Genomic DNA, 14,760 nt, shown 5'->3' with positions numbered 1-14,760 from the left:
ATACATACATTTTCAAATAAGACAGAGGTGACCAGCATAATTTTTCTGACACAAAACCTGTGTTCATTTTTATAACTTTCTTAGAAAAATGTAACATTTCAAGTTCTGTTAAGACAGGCAGCTGAAGGCAGAAGGACATTTCAAGGCACAGAACATCTATAATCAACATTTAACAGTCATGGTAAGTATTCCAAAGGACATTCAACTTGCGTAAAAGCTTCAGTGAATACTCTGTGGTCCAGCAAGAGCATTTTATACCAATCCCAGCTGTATGCAAAACCACAGCTAGCACAGGGAGTTATGGTCATAAATCTTAATTAAAAAACATCAAAAACAGCCCCCAGGAACTCCCAGATGTTTCCTGGAAATGTATCAGCATGAAAGCAGGCAGAACTGTGTTAAGAGTAGTCCTTAAGCCTTTTAATGATAGTTTGTCCAGGAGTATTGTAGTCCGTAAGCCTTTTAAAGATAGTTTGTCCAGGAGTATTAGAGTGGTTCCCTTACTTACAGTAGAGAGGATGCCCAGTACAAAACCAGGAAGAACGTAGTAGGTTCATCCATTTGCATATACAGGGGAGGGATATGAGGGAGAGAGGAAAGGAAAGTGTACAGGAATTACAAAGACCCAGTGCTTAACATGTTATTAGAGATCTTCTGGACTTACTCCAGGAACCCCCCTGCCTAACCTTCAGGGAGGCAAAAGAAAAGCATAATCACATCCTCTCTTATTTGTTCAGTAGCAGGTCTTGTGCCATCAGAACAGACATGGGAGTAGTGTAAGGCTGGACTGGGTGAGGGAGGTGTCCGTTCTGTTGCAGATGAGGACCTCAGTATGGATGTGGGGCTGCCTTGCTTGGGTCAGGCCACTGCGGAGAGGCATCCTGTTGATCAATTGGCTCATAGGTGCTGCGATCCTGGCCTGCACGGATGAGACCTGAACAGAAAGGGAAGAGAACAAGCTTGAAAAAAAATTAAAAAGCACGAAAACTGAATCCTCTAGAAGAAACCAAAAGCTCAGGAGCATACCATGTTGGCTACTCTACCAGCTCCCCAGTACCTGTTCCATGACCTTCAGTATACAGGCAGGAGGTAAGAAAACATCCTTCCAACAAAAGCAAAATAGCTGAGGTGTATTTGAACATGCCCCTTCATCCCCCAAGAAGCACTTTTAGCCATGGGGCTGTTTAGAAAGCAAAACTTGCAATAATACATAGCAGCATAGCAGGCTGCTGTAATAGCATATTTCAGCAAGATCAAGTTTATGAGATGAGTTTATGGTAAAATCAATGGATCTTGCAACAAACAGAAGCAGCAGGAACCATGGCTAGCTGACAGCATGGACTTAAGTGCATGATTCATTTGTGAACCACTCTTCCAACAACCCAGCTATGTCTCAAGTGTGCCACACCATGGCACTAAATTTGAATCCAGCAGTGCTCCCAGTTGCACTATGAACAATTTGTCCATGGTACAAGACTAGTACAAAAATCACATATCTTTCCCTGCTTATCCCCTGAATAGTAAAGATACTGAAAATGTGCTCGGACAGCTCTCTATAGGCCAGGCATCTGCCATGGCTAGAAATCTACCCGAATCAAAGGTGGGTCTCAAACCACAAGAGGCTCGTTCTATGCAGCAAGGATGCTGCCAAGCTGAAAAAGAAATTCTGTTTCAAAAGAAAATGAGAGAGGACCAGAAAAAACACAGCACAGTTAAGTTTAAGAGGAAAATGCCAGATATTAAGAAAATGAGAGAGTTTGTCAGCCGCATTTAACAGAAAACAGCACAGAGTTCATACTGAGCATTGTGAGAAAGACAGTTCAGAAGATATGAAGCTGGAGAGTGACTGAATTCCAACCTATGCCTAGGAAAAGACTCTTTGACAGCATGTCTGTGTTGGAATAGTGTGGTAAAAAGGGAGTATACTCTCAAGTTCTAAGCAAAGGGGGGAAAAAAAAAATCAGTCAATCCTTAATGATACCTATACTTCCTGTGGGATAAAGACATTAAATCCCAGTTATGAGCAGTCAGCAGCTCATAACCTGGTGCAAACACAGCCCACATCAGGACACTGCAGTGGACACAGGCCTTCTGACATGGCCAAGACAAATCTGCCTAGCATTTGCACAAGCAGCTGATGGAGAAGACATCCACATTCCACTATCAGAGATGCAAATAGCACATAACACATAACATATATCAGAGATGCAAATAGCACATAGCACATAACACCCTGAAACCACCATTTTCCTTCAGTGGCAGTGCAAGTATTCACCTTCACAGGAAGCCTGATACTGCTTTGGTGCTAGCAAAGAAAGTCAGTGACAGCTTTCAACCACTGCAATGTCAGTTACACCATCCTTTGTCCTGCACAGCCTCAGGAAGGAAAAAAAAAGCTAACTGTGCCAAACTGCTGGTTTTCCCGGGGTGTATTCCCATGCAGCAAACAATCCCTGGCAGCTGTCCCACTATGAACTAGCACCAGGCATGCTTGGCAAAGAAGCTGAGAACATCCAGCCACAGCCCTTCTCTTGGGCAAGGACGCCACATTATCACTAGCAACTAAAACCAGGAGAAAAACAAGTGCCTCCAAGCAAAGTTGCGTGAGGTGAACATCAGTCCCATTTACCAGGTGAGGAAACAGAAGTCCAAAGTATTCAAGATAGCTAGGAGATGAGACCCACATACACAGAGATAGGAAATCCAGCCTCTTTCCCTCAAATCCAAATTCCTCAAATCCAGCTATACAGGATGCTGCCTTTACTTTCCCCACAGAAGGAAAAGAAAAGGTTGACAAAGAGGGAAGGACACCCAAAGGCTTCCAACAAGCCCACACAAATGCAGGAGGTGGAACAGAGGAAAAACCTGAGTTACACTGAATAAGGGTGACAGCAGTTGTGTCAATACCATAATGGGCAAAACTGCTGTCAGACGAGGACTCCAAGTCTGCAAGGGAAGAGGAAGAACATAAATTTAAGGACTAAGACATGGCAGGACCACAAAAGAGGAAAACAGACATGAGAAAGAAGGGCCATCTGCCTCCCTGGAAAGGGGGACAGAATCCAGCTGCACAAGGCTCAGGGTGAAGGGTACAGAGTAGAAAGCAGGCTTCTCTAACATCAGAGGATGTGGAGGCAGAAGAAGCATCCTACCTATGTTGAAGGTGTACTCTCCTCCACGCTCCCGGTACATCTGATACACAAAATAGCAGGACGCAGGTGTAAGGAGGAGGCTGAAGATTGCCATGCCTATACTGAACCGCTTCACATCAGTCAAATAATCATTTGAAGGGTAGAAGACAGAGACGTGAATGATGTCTGTGAGGACTGTGAGCAGCAGGCCAGTCAGGAACTGGAAGGAAAGAGAGAACAGGACATAAGCTGAACAGGAGATTAATCACTAGGAGTAACAGTGAGTTACAGAGTCTATTTGCTGGAAAATCTGCATTCACACAATCATGTCTTCATGCCATTATCACACATTTCTAACCCTTGACACTGATCCCTGGTAAACAGATTCCTAAAGCATACAATCTCACGTGTCATGCATTTTCTTCACATCCGTTACACACCTTCTCATGATACGTTCCAGAGCTGTTTATTTTTGCTTTCCAATCTCTTCAATGATCAGAGAAGGGATTTATAAAGCCCCTCTAACTCACACGTACTAAGCACTGGGCCCTCTTCTGACATTAAAAAAAAAAAAATCACAACAGCAGGTAAAAAATAAGAATTATATATTCCTTACCCCTGAGAAGCAAAATAACGGATACTGAGTGCTTCTCACCACAGTTTATAGTGCTTAAGTAAAATCCAGGCTCTCTTGGGGTGGGGAGAAAAAGTGAGTTTGACTTGTTGACTGCTATATTGGGAACAGCTGAAGATCATCACTGATTCAAAGGAGCTGTTTCTGCCCTCCACCCTCTCCCTAAGCAGCTGGGTCGAGGCAAATACTCTCACACTCACCATCATGATGGCATCAAGGGAATCTCGCTGCACAACAGCCCAGATCCCCACTGCCAGGATACTGAAATTTCCCCAGGCATAGGAGGCTGGAAACAAGTAATTCATGCTTCCCCTGCCAAACAAGACAAAAAAAACAGCCCAAATTCACAATAAGCCTGCAATAGTGTTTGAATTTATCCCTCCCATATAAACACTTGGGCTTAGGATCTTGTACAAGGCACAAATGGGGAGTGCTGATTCCCCCAAAACATCCTGTACCTACTTGGAAGGAATACCCTGTTCTCACCCAGGTCAGGTACTCACCACACGGTAAGCAGCCAGTGTACCAGAATGATGGCCTGTGGAAAAACAGAGAGGAAGACAGGTCAGCAAGTTGGGAACACTGGGGGAAGATTGATGTGAAATTACTCTGTCTTGTCACCAAGAGTGCCCTGGACCCATGAACCACTGCAGAAAGCTGGCTTAGCAACTGGGACAGTGAAGACAAAACCATTTTTCTCTGCTTCTGTTGAGTATTTCCTGTGGTGCTACACTATAGTCATTCATTATTGTTGTCGTCTCTGTTGACAGTTGATTCAGGCTGACTTAGTCTGTCCTAAATGCATTATTGATTTTGGAACTCCACAAGAGTTCGTACAGAAAGCAGGCCATCTCATTCACACTGTGCTAGCAGTTTGTACATGACCAGTTTTGCATCCAAGACGTCCAGGGATAGCCAAGATTGAAGCTTCCAGCAATTTTGTTGTAGTCCTCTGGAAATCCTCCTTTTACCTCTTTCCAGCATGTTAAGAACAGTGGCTTAACCTTGCTGCAATATTAACAGACCCGAAGGTATCTTCTAGGAGCCAAAGGACCTGATCCTGCCATAGCACGCAGCTCTTTTCATCCCCAGCGAAGCCACCAGGACCCAAATTCTGGCAATGCCCTAAGCAGCACTAAGATCATGTTATCAGAGATTCTCTACTTTTTCAGGTGGCTGTAATGATCCTGATCCTTGTGCTGCTCAAGGCAACAAATCCAAAAAGAAAGCATTTCCCTGTAAGAAGTCATGCAAGGATTCTCTTCACGAGCACTTGACATTTCCGTAACCAAGGAGATATACTCTACACACTTATTAAAACAGCAAATGGGAACAAAAATATACTGCTTCACTCTTTTCTATACATATATCCATGTGTTTGCTTGCTTTTGAACCCGCAGGCCAATTTCAACCATGTTTGACAATGGGAGATGGCTCTTATATGTCTGCTCTCTAAGCATGTATGGAAACGGTAATATGGCAGGCATGGACTGTTAGCAGCTTCACGGGGGAAAGGCTGAAGCCAGGACCCAACTCTGTTACGTATCAGAGGATCCATGGGAAGCAGGCATTCTTCCATCTTCCTGTCTGTGAGAAAGGCTCCAATTGGCATTTATGCTGACTTTGGTAAAAAACAAACAAGCAAACAACATAAACCACCAAAACCACTCTGAAACATGCCCATCCCCCTCCATATATACACACACAATTGGGAAATAAGTAGAGAAGGGCTAAATGACTTGCTTCACGTGGGAAAGCTGTATGCAGAGAGGAGCATTAAGACACTAAAAAATAAATATATTTAGGTTCTCCTGACATCCTGCTATGTTTACTGGCTCAAAACCTCTACCCCGGCTCTAACTCCACACAGAACTAGTTGCCTGAAGTGGGTTAATAACCAACAAAGCTGTGACAAGTGAAGCAGAGCCAGGAAATCAAGAGGAGCGATGCATCTGCTGTGGCTTGTACTGTTCTGCTCAGATATCACAGTGTAGATGTCTGATGATAAGACAGAGCTCTCGCTTCGCTGCAGTACCCCAGCATATCTGCTGTGCGTTCACTCTGAGAAGCACAGACTTGTCGTAACTTCAAACGCTGCTTAAACAGATTTTTAATAACGATATATTTTTTTAATTGCTCATGAAAGCCTACAAAATACTTCACCACCTCCTGCTACTTCCCCTCCTCCCGAATTGTACCACAGAGACCAGGCAGAAACTGCTAATCAGTAAAATACAACATGTTCCTGGGTAAGAATGGAGACATGCAAATAGCATTTACTCAAGAGACTATCACAACATCAGGGAAATTCTTAATTAGGTAGTATTTAATTGCATGTTACATACCCACAAGACCCCTCAAGGCTCACCAGTTAACATAATTAATGCAGTTTTTTTTGTTTTTTTTTTTAAAGCCGTCTAGATCAATATTGCAGTTATTAAATTACGAATCATGCTCAGTCACCAGCACACAGCCAGGTAAATGAGGGACGATAGCGTGGAGGACTGCATAAAGATAAATGTAACATCCCCTCCTAGTTATTAGCCTGAGTTATCTGACAGTTCTTCAGGGCACTATGGAATTTGCTGATGGTCTTGGTTTGCTTTAACATAGAAAATGTAGCATTAATGAAAGGGATTTAAGGCTACAGTCACTACAGGAGATTAGGTAATTTGCAGGCAGTCTCCTGATAAGACAAAAATTTACTTTATTTCCATGTGTTCAAGGAAATCTATCCATGCCTCAGAAGGGCATACATTATTTCTTTAGAGAAAGAACTCCTAAGAGCTGAACTAGTGTTGAGGGCAGTAAAATATGAGGGGTAGAAACTTTGTGCCTGTCTCTTCCGGGCAAGATGAGGATGATCATGTGTTTCAAAGCATCCCATCAGGGTGAGCTGAGAGGAAGTTCAGGCTCTTCTGCAAATCCCAGCATGTGACAGAACTAATTACCAAGTATAAAAAGATCCTGGGTCTCATTAGATAGGAAACTCTTGGGAACAGGAACTCATGCCTTTAAACAGGCTTCAGCACAGAACCTAGCACGAGGTTGAATTTTGCCTAAATTAAGACGCCATGGCTCCAGATTTTCTTGCAGTATCTAACTTTCTTTTCAAGAGTGATCTCATCTACTCTGATTTATATTCATCTGAGGATATACTAACCCAAATATAGATCTGAGTGACCACTATTACAGAGTAATTGTGAGTGGTTAAGCAGTGAACAGGCTATCCAGGGAGGCTGTAAGGACTCTATCCTTAGACGGTTGTACAAGCCAGCTGAATTTTGAGCAGACCTATTTATCTACTTTTGAAATTAGCTTTGCTTTGAGCAGGAGGTTGAATTAGGTGACATACAGAGGTTTCTCCTAATCAAAATCATTTTACGATTCTGTGGCCTAGCATGTAAAAACGCCTGAAATGAAAACGTACATTTTCAGGCACGTGCATTGTAGGGCATCATCCACACTTGATCAAACTTGGTATGTCAAGGTTCAGCACAGTTATTGCAATAATCGTAGGTGTCAGTAGACGCTGTTCCATGGGTGTATTCCCCATCTGCAAGTAGCTTAGAGAGGGACCTCAAAGCTAAAGCATTGCTGTGTTCTGGCACAAACACAACTCAGTCACGCAGTTTTCTTGGAGCTCTTGTCTTTCATGAGGCTCATCTTTTTAATCTCATAGAAACTGTAAGCAGTTAATGTCAACGAATAGCAGCAGCATGTGTTATTCCCAGTCCCTTTCCAAAGAAGAACCTTCCCCACCTTTGTGATGTGTTTCAGAGAAGCAGCCATAACTCAGGCAGAGTACAAAGATGCAGGTACAATTATTAACTCACTGTGCTGCAGACCTTCAGCCCCAGAGCAGTACCAGCAGATTTGACAGAACTACTTCTTAATGCTGAAAATAGTTTGTCCAGGTGAAGGTCACTCTTACCCAGGAAGAGATTAGGGAATGGTTGCCCAAAACCAGAGAGAGGCAACGTTTTAGCTGTGTTGTCATGGTGACTCATTCATTCAGGAACTACGTCTGTTTTCTGCCTCCCATGGTGGAACATGCATTTCACTGGCAGAGTTTTTTTTAATTAGATGTAATTTTTCACTACTTTAGCACAGGGGAAAAAAAGTTAAAAGCCAAAGCAGCACACAAGACCTTTTAATCTTCTAGTGCTCTGGGAATCGCACTGTAGTTGAAATTTGTCAATGCAAAATATCAGCCCCTTTCCAGAATGCGATGTAATCCACATGACAGGCCTTGAAAAATTCGTTTGCTTATTCGCCTCTAAAAAGGGAAGTCACTTCTCTCTGTAAGCTATTAAGAGGGGGAAAGATGATTGTATGAACTCTCAGCTTTCATTTAGCACGTTCGCCTGAAAGCCTTCCTGTACGAAGCTGAATCCCTAACAGCAGCCGAGAGAACGCTTGTCCTGCCCACCTACAGGCAGCCTGCTCCAAGGCTCCCACCTCTCACGGCTTTGTGAATCAATAGCAGCCAAAGCCTGATGTGATCTGTGAGGCTTTCATTCCTCAGGCAAAGTTTTAACCAAAGAAGGCTCCTGAAACCTGCCATACCAGACAAGAAACACAAAACAGGGAAGCTGGGAAAAGGGACACGTGCACCTGGAAATCTCAGGGATCTGAACACGTGATAAAAGGAGGGAAAATAGAGGAAAATTTCATTTGCCTCGTATCAGAGAAGCCTTCAATATGAAACAGCAATGTCAAAAGCAAACAAGTGATTTTTCCCCCTACAGCTTCTCTGCAAAGATGTGCTTCTTCCTAAAGTTAAAATTTAATGCAACCGTGAGAAGTCCCTGATTTCCCATTTCTGCCTACAAATATCTAAGGAAATTTTAAGATTACTCCCATTCAAGCCCTCCCCACCCAAAACCAGAAAAGCAACTCCTATCATCGACGTGCTGATAACCTCAAAACAAATGGGATCGCCTTCCTAAGGCATTTTGCCTGACAAGCAGAAACTTCGCCTCCTCAGGCTCTAGTGTTTATCCTGGATTAGCTCTGGTCAGCTGAGCTAGAAACCTCCAGGGGGACACAAGTTTTAGGGACGCACAAGTTTTAGGGACACGAACTAGCAGGCAGCTGCCCCAACCCACTCCTCGGCCACTCCAGCAGCTGCCCTAAAGAGACAACTCGGAGTCATCGCCTGCCGGCCTGGGTGACTTTTGCAGCGTTTTGCAGCGTTGACCCGCGTAAGGAGGAAGGCTCAGAAATCCCCTTTTTTCCTCAAACCCTCCACAACCCACCAGGCTCAAGGCTTCTGCCTCGCCAGAGGGCGGCGGCGCCGAGCGCACCCTCCCCTGGCTCCCCCCGCTGGTTACCCCAGCAGGAGCCTCCTCACCCCCGGCCTCTTCCTCCTCCTCCTCCTCCCTTCGGCCTCCTCCGCCCCGGGGAGCCCGGCAGCGGCTCTGCCCCGCTCCCCCGTACCTTGAGGCTGACGGCAGGCAGCTCCATGGCCGCGGCCCGCCCGCCCCGGGACTCCCGGCGGCGGGGCCGCCTCCCTGTGGGGCCGGGCCCGGGGCCGCCCAGAGGAGGGCAGCGGGGCGGGAGCAGTCGGGACGCAGCCTCGCCTCAGCCCCCGGGGCCGCCCTGTAACCGGCCCCACCACCCCTATGGCCCCTCCGCTATAGGGAAGGCCCGGCCATAGAGCTGCTTTGTAGGGTCTGGAGGGAGGTGGAGGCCTGGGCCCTGCCCCGCACCGCGCCCTCTGTCACACGCACGGGGATTTTGGAGGGTACACCTGGCATGTATTGAACACCGAGATCGAAAGCCACCACTATCTAGATGTGTGTTTGTTGGCTCCTAACATCCAGCCAAACAGTTCTTCCTGCTGGTTACATAAATAGCACCACTGAGGGAAGGTTTGACAGCGTATTTGGGCTGTACGGAGTCACAGAATCATTTAGGTCGGAAAAGGGCTCTGAGATCATCTGGTCCAACAGAGTCTAAAGGCTAATAATGCGTGTTTAGGACTTAGAAGTGTCCTGGGGAAAGAGAAAGCTTTTGTGTGCCCACCAGTGCTGTGACAAAAAAGGAGTGAGCAGTGCCAAAGATGCCCTTAATAGACACCAATAAAAAATTGCAGCATGCTGGTTGTACTCGGCTGTGTCACACAATAACCGTGTCATGTTCGGGTCAGTCTTTGTGGTCGAGTGCTGGAGTCTCTAGCCACGTAGCTAGGACAGCTGGCAGGTATTTAGCTGGCTCCTTTGGCTCTAGATTTTTCCCTAGAACATGATGACTGATCTCTGTGCAAAAGGCTGGTGAAATCAGGAGCTTTCCGTGTCTTGTTCTGAAAGAAAGCTTTTCCAATTTTAGAGCTGGTAAGTAAGTGACCAACACAAGCCCCTGTGGTACAGCTATACCTTTTCTTTCCTGCCCTGTTCATAATAACAGTCTTCTCTCCAGGGATGGCAATGAGCTAAGAGAACCAAGAAGTAAGGGTGACCCCTCTCAAACCCTCCCTTCCTCGCCCAGTGTATGCTTTACCTGTCTACAGTGTAAGAACAAGACATTTTACTTGGTCAATTGTAATTTATTCTTACAGAAAAGATGGGGCCTCTCAGGAATGAGCGAGGAGTCAGAAGTTCATTGCAGAAGCTGAATGTGGAAATGTTATGAGTCACCCTTCACTACCATTTCCAGTTCAAGCAGTGCAGTGCAAGGTTATGTACCAGAGTCATGCAGTGTTGAATCTATACTCACACATTCACACAAGCCAAAAACAAGCCCTGTCTGGCCTGTCCTTCACTGCATCCTGAGTCCTGTTGACTGCTGATATGCAGCACATTTGAAGATCTCCCAAGGCAGAATATTAAATGCTAAAATCACATAATCTATAAAATGCTAAACAGAAAAAGCAGCAGAAAAAAAAGACTCACTCAGCTCAAAACATTAGTAAAAATAAGCCACAGAAGTCCCTCCCAGAAATCTCTTATTGTGACACTTTATGAGATGAAAGATTGAAATATAACTCATCTATTGCCACATCAGCTGTGACTTCATTTACATTTCTGTGTCCTGCAGGGAAGCCCTGCCTCTATTCACAGAAGTACTGGTATCAAATGGGATCAGTGCTAATTGTCCCAGTGATGTTGAGGACTAGATTTTACCCTAAATGGCAAAAAGAAGATTTGACATCTGGGAAAAAAAAAAAAAAAAAAAAAAAAAAAAAGATAAAGGATAAAGAGAGAATTGAATATCCATATTGCTGGCTCAGTGCTTGGGTACAAGCTGCAATAGAGATGCCCTTCTACCAGGAGAAGTATCTAGCAAGGGAATATGGTTTGTTCTAATGACAAATTCCACTGTTAAGCAGCAGCCCAGTTTAAGTATAAGCACTTATACTTCAGATGCAGCACTTACACTGTTCAGATGCAGCAGTTTGTGGGTGTCTTTACTCCATTCAGCATTCTCACTTGTTCTGAGTGACACAGGGAGTCTCATTATCATTTATGCAGTGTGAGCCATAATTTGGATTGATGTGACTGCTATTTAATGCAAAGCATTCATTTCCCCTTGTACAATAAAAGCACTTTACTTCATTTTGTTCATCAATGTATTGTGCAATTAATTCAGCCCTGCTTATTATATCCTGGGCTTGCATGTCATGGACTCAGGGGACTTAGAAATGTCTTAATGATCTCATGGATTTGAAAACAATGAGAGCTATGATAGACATTATGCATTTGCACGTCTCTCACACCTACCTGATCTGTGGGTTAGTTGTTTTTTATCTCTTCTTTGCTTTGCTTGTACCTTGTAAATTGCCTCTCCATGTAACCTGCTGCCTCTGTTCCCTTCCCTAGGCTTGATAACTCAAAGCAACGTAAACATGGTGAGAAAGATAAGCAGCAAGTTAAAGAAGACCTGCAGGGAGAAGCAGATATCCCCAGGAGACTGGAAACAGGATACGGAGATTTTCCTAACTAGAAGACTGATTTAGGTGAGTTCAGCTCACTGCACCTAATATCCAGCAATTAGCTGCTTTACGCCAATTGTATTGGTAGCATTTCTTGTGTAGACCAAATAAAAACCTAATACACAGCTGACTCCCTTCCTGGCAGCATAAAAGTGAGGCAAATCAGGCAGAAATATTTTCCTTGCATCTTCAGGACACTGTGCCTTTGGTGTGCAAGGTGATAGCAGTTCTGTGGGGAAGTATGGGCATTAACACAGTTCCTCCTGCTGTACTTATCTGGCTGATGGAGATAGAGACAAGCTCTCCACTCATAGTTCTGCCTTGTCACTCACTAGGGGTCTAGTCTGAAGGTGACTAATGACTGCAGCCACAGCTGCCGTGGTGTCTTTGAGTTGTGCCCTGCCTGCAGAGCCAAGAGCACTGAAAGCATGAGCTCTGCACAGATGCATGTAGTTTCAACAGAGCCTTTCTGAATAAGCAGGGAGTAAGGACATATAGAAGTCCTGGCTCCGCAAATTTAGATCCCAGAGGGAAATCAGCAAGCAGAAATATCATTTGGATCGGAGGGGACACTGAAGACATTTTGTTACGCTGGGAGGAACTTCACTGTAAAACAGTCTATGGCAACGTTATGTAGGGAGTGGGGAGGATTACCTTAATGTGGTATCTTGAAAGATAGGATTAAAAAGTCCCTTCTAATCTCAGCAAGGAATTGCTACTCCTGTTTTTCTAAAATCTAACTAGGGATCTAATTGAGGGACTACTCTTTTTAACTGGCCCTCTAAAAGAATTGACATATCAGAAATGAGTTTATGGGGTACTTGTGGAACTGTTGTACTCAGAATGTTCAAAGAAAAAAACAGCCCTCGTTCTTTCTGATAAAAAATGTGAAAGCAGTGTTTTCTATGGGCTTTATGTAGGAGAGTCTGACTGGCATAGATGTGAACAATTTAGTATAGGATGGGTTTGAAATTGAAGCACTTTCACATGCTGTGGATTGACAACACGGTAATTACTGGGGGAGGGGGGAGAAAGGGGGTTTCAATAAAACACCCCCAAGCTAAAATGAATGCAGACTATTACAGACCTGAGACAGAATGATTCCCAAGTGTTTTAATTTGTGCTTCCCTTCCTCGTCTCCCTTGCAGTTATCATTTTGGCAACTGCCAGCAACATCCCTGAGATTCAACACCATTCACAGAGCAGGCAGCTGCTGAGATGATTATGTCAAATCAGCACGCTGTCCTCTCTTTTCCATGTCTAATGATTCTCACCCTTGGAGAAGTGGTTTAAAACGATGTATACCCCTCGGACTCATTGTGAGGCTGCTAACAGTGGTAGCTATAGAGCAGGAGTTTGGGTGTGACTGTCACTCACCTTACTTGCATGCATGTACCGCAATTAACTTTCAAAAATATTCCACAGAGCCCTGCTATGGCTGTTTTGGGCCTGATCCAAAGTCCTTTCAAGACAATAGTAAAATCTTCTAAGAGAATTAAGCTCTCTGGGGGCAGTAGAGAAGCTGAGTTTGTGTGAAATCTTAATTTGAGTTTCTCAAATGATCTGTTGAGAAGAACATATAAAACAAGATTTGCTTGACGTTTGTCTCTCTCTCTTATTCAGGACTAATGCCCCCAAAGGCAGAATTGTCACTGACTGCATTGCAACTGGTAGATACTGGGAAGGAAGGAAGGAAGGGGAAAGTTGCTAAATGTAACCTAGTGATAATATCACTGCGACTGCTGTCATGCCCCTGAGACAGCACAGAGCAGCACTAAAAAGCTTTCTGATGCTCAGAAGTGGGTTGGACTTGCTGTTTTACAAATGTTGCCCTAGGGTTTTATGTCATGAGCTTGTCTTGCATTTTACATCTTGGCATGTTATTTACTCAACAGCTTTCCTTTGCACTGCAGTTGTGAAGTCAGTAGTTTATCTGGCAGATACATAGATCAGGTTGTCTGATTCTTTTCGCACTGCTGTGGCAGTGCAGCATGCACACACACCACTGCTGCTCACCCCTTCTGCTTCACCTCTGCAACATCACATTTTGATTCAGAAAGAATGAGTCTTGGTCATGAGCTCTCTTTCTGAAACTCCAATGTGAGCAATCAATCCAATAATCCTGTGACTTAATTCATTATAATTAACTCTATTTTCACTGTCCTTAGACATTTAACTAATCCCACCAATTAAGAATCAGCTGTCCTTTATGTTCAGTTAATAGCAGACCTGAAGCAGAAGAAGCAAGAGGTCCCCTGTTGACATCTAAAAGCTCTGGCTCAAAATTCATACTTGCTTGTATTGAACGTGATTTGCAACATAGTTGTGTTCAAAACATTGCCCAGGATCCTACAAGGATTCTTGTTATACATGGGGCAATGAGTACCTGCATCACCGAGGATAAAGATCCCTGCAAAATTTCCAGCTTTGCTTTTATTTGCACTCATCCATCGCAGACCTCAGCTCTTATATTGGAAAGTGCTGTGGTATTAAAACCTGGCTTTGACAAAGACTGTGCATGTGGTTCTCATTGGTGTCACACAGCCTGGGGTTTGAGAGCTCTGCAATTGACTGTGATCAATTATGGCCTTTTTCCCTTTATGCTTTCACTGACAATAGCACTGGCAGTACCACCCACTATTCTGCATCTGGGCTGAGGGAGGGGTTGCATTTCTCTCTCTGGCTTAACAAATTGCATCCTTGCTGTCACGGCACAGAGCTGGAGCCAAACTACCTTTATTTACTCCTAATTTTGGGGTTGAGATTGTAAAGCTGTAAGTAAAAATCTGACGCTCATCTGGCCACAGCTGTTTAGATTTTGCCTAAACCCTCCTTTACAGATTCCTCTGTTAGTGCATCTCCTAGCAGTGCAGGTGGATGTGGGTCAGAACCACTACTGTATTCATAGCATATCTCTGTAGTCATGACTGGGCACTCATATTGGAGGCATAAACCATTATGCTAGCAGCATCCGAGTGAATACACAACGCAGAGTAACACTACAACAGAAAGAGAGTGCAAAATGGAGGTTTGCCTCCCCTAATGGAACACGGGGGGAT

At 44.3% G+C, this 14,760-nt stretch overlaps 1 protein-coding gene and 1 long non-coding RNA gene across 3 annotated transcripts; one reads left to right on the top strand and one right to left on the bottom strand.

Moving 5' to 3' along the window:
* Positions 1 to 37: 37 nt before the first annotated feature.
* Positions 38 to 9,341, bottom strand: AGTRAP (angiotensin II receptor associated protein). 2 transcript variants are annotated; one of them, XM_027443026.3, is made up of 6 exons: positions 9,208 to 9,341; positions 4,269 to 4,303; positions 3,966 to 4,077; positions 3,153 to 3,351; positions 2,908 to 2,946; positions 38 to 934 (listed from the first exon to the last, which is right to left on the bottom strand). In XM_027443026.3, the coding sequence occupies exons 1-6, from the start codon at positions 9,232 to 9,234 to the stop codon at positions 828 to 830; spliced, it is 519 nt and encodes a 172-aa protein (XP_027298827.3). In that variant the 5' UTR covers positions 9,235 to 9,341; the 3' UTR covers positions 38 to 827. The 2 variants fall into 2 exon arrangements, with proteins under 2 accessions (XP_027298827.3, XP_027298828.3); XM_027443027.3 differs by lacking the exon at positions 2,908 to 2,946 and having other exon boundaries at positions 9,208 to 9,328.
* A 154-nt stretch (positions 9,342 to 9,495) lies between these two features.
* LOC139999291 (uncharacterized) lies at positions 9,496 to 14,366 on the top strand. Its single transcript, XR_011804689.1, has 3 exons — positions 9,496 to 10,445; positions 11,589 to 11,725; positions 13,325 to 14,366. It is a non-coding gene; the product is annotated as an uncharacterized lncRNA (long non-coding RNA).
* Positions 14,367 to 14,760: the final 394 nt, after the last annotated feature.

This window comes from Anas platyrhynchos, chromosome 22 (assembly GCF_047663525.1).
Source record: "Anas platyrhynchos isolate ZD024472 breed Pekin duck chromosome 22, IASCAAS_PekinDuck_T2T, whole genome shotgun sequence".
In the NCBI taxonomy this organism is placed as follows: Eukaryota; Metazoa; Chordata; class Aves; order Anseriformes; family Anatidae; genus Anas; species Anas platyrhynchos.
This window is presented reverse-complemented; position numbering and strand designations above follow the sequence as displayed.

Coding starts and splice junctions, on each gene's coding strand:
- AGTRAP (XM_027443026.3), bottom strand. CDS start 9,234: ATGGAGCTGCCTGCCGTCAGCCTCAAG. Junction 4,078..4,268: donor CACTGGCTGCTTACCGTGTG/GTGAGTACCTGA, acceptor CTTGTTTGGCAG/GGGAAGCATGAATTACTTGT. Junction 2,947..3,152: donor AGAGTACACCTTCAACATAG/GTAGGATGCTTC, acceptor CTTCCCTTGCAG/ACTTGGAGTCCTCGTCTGAC.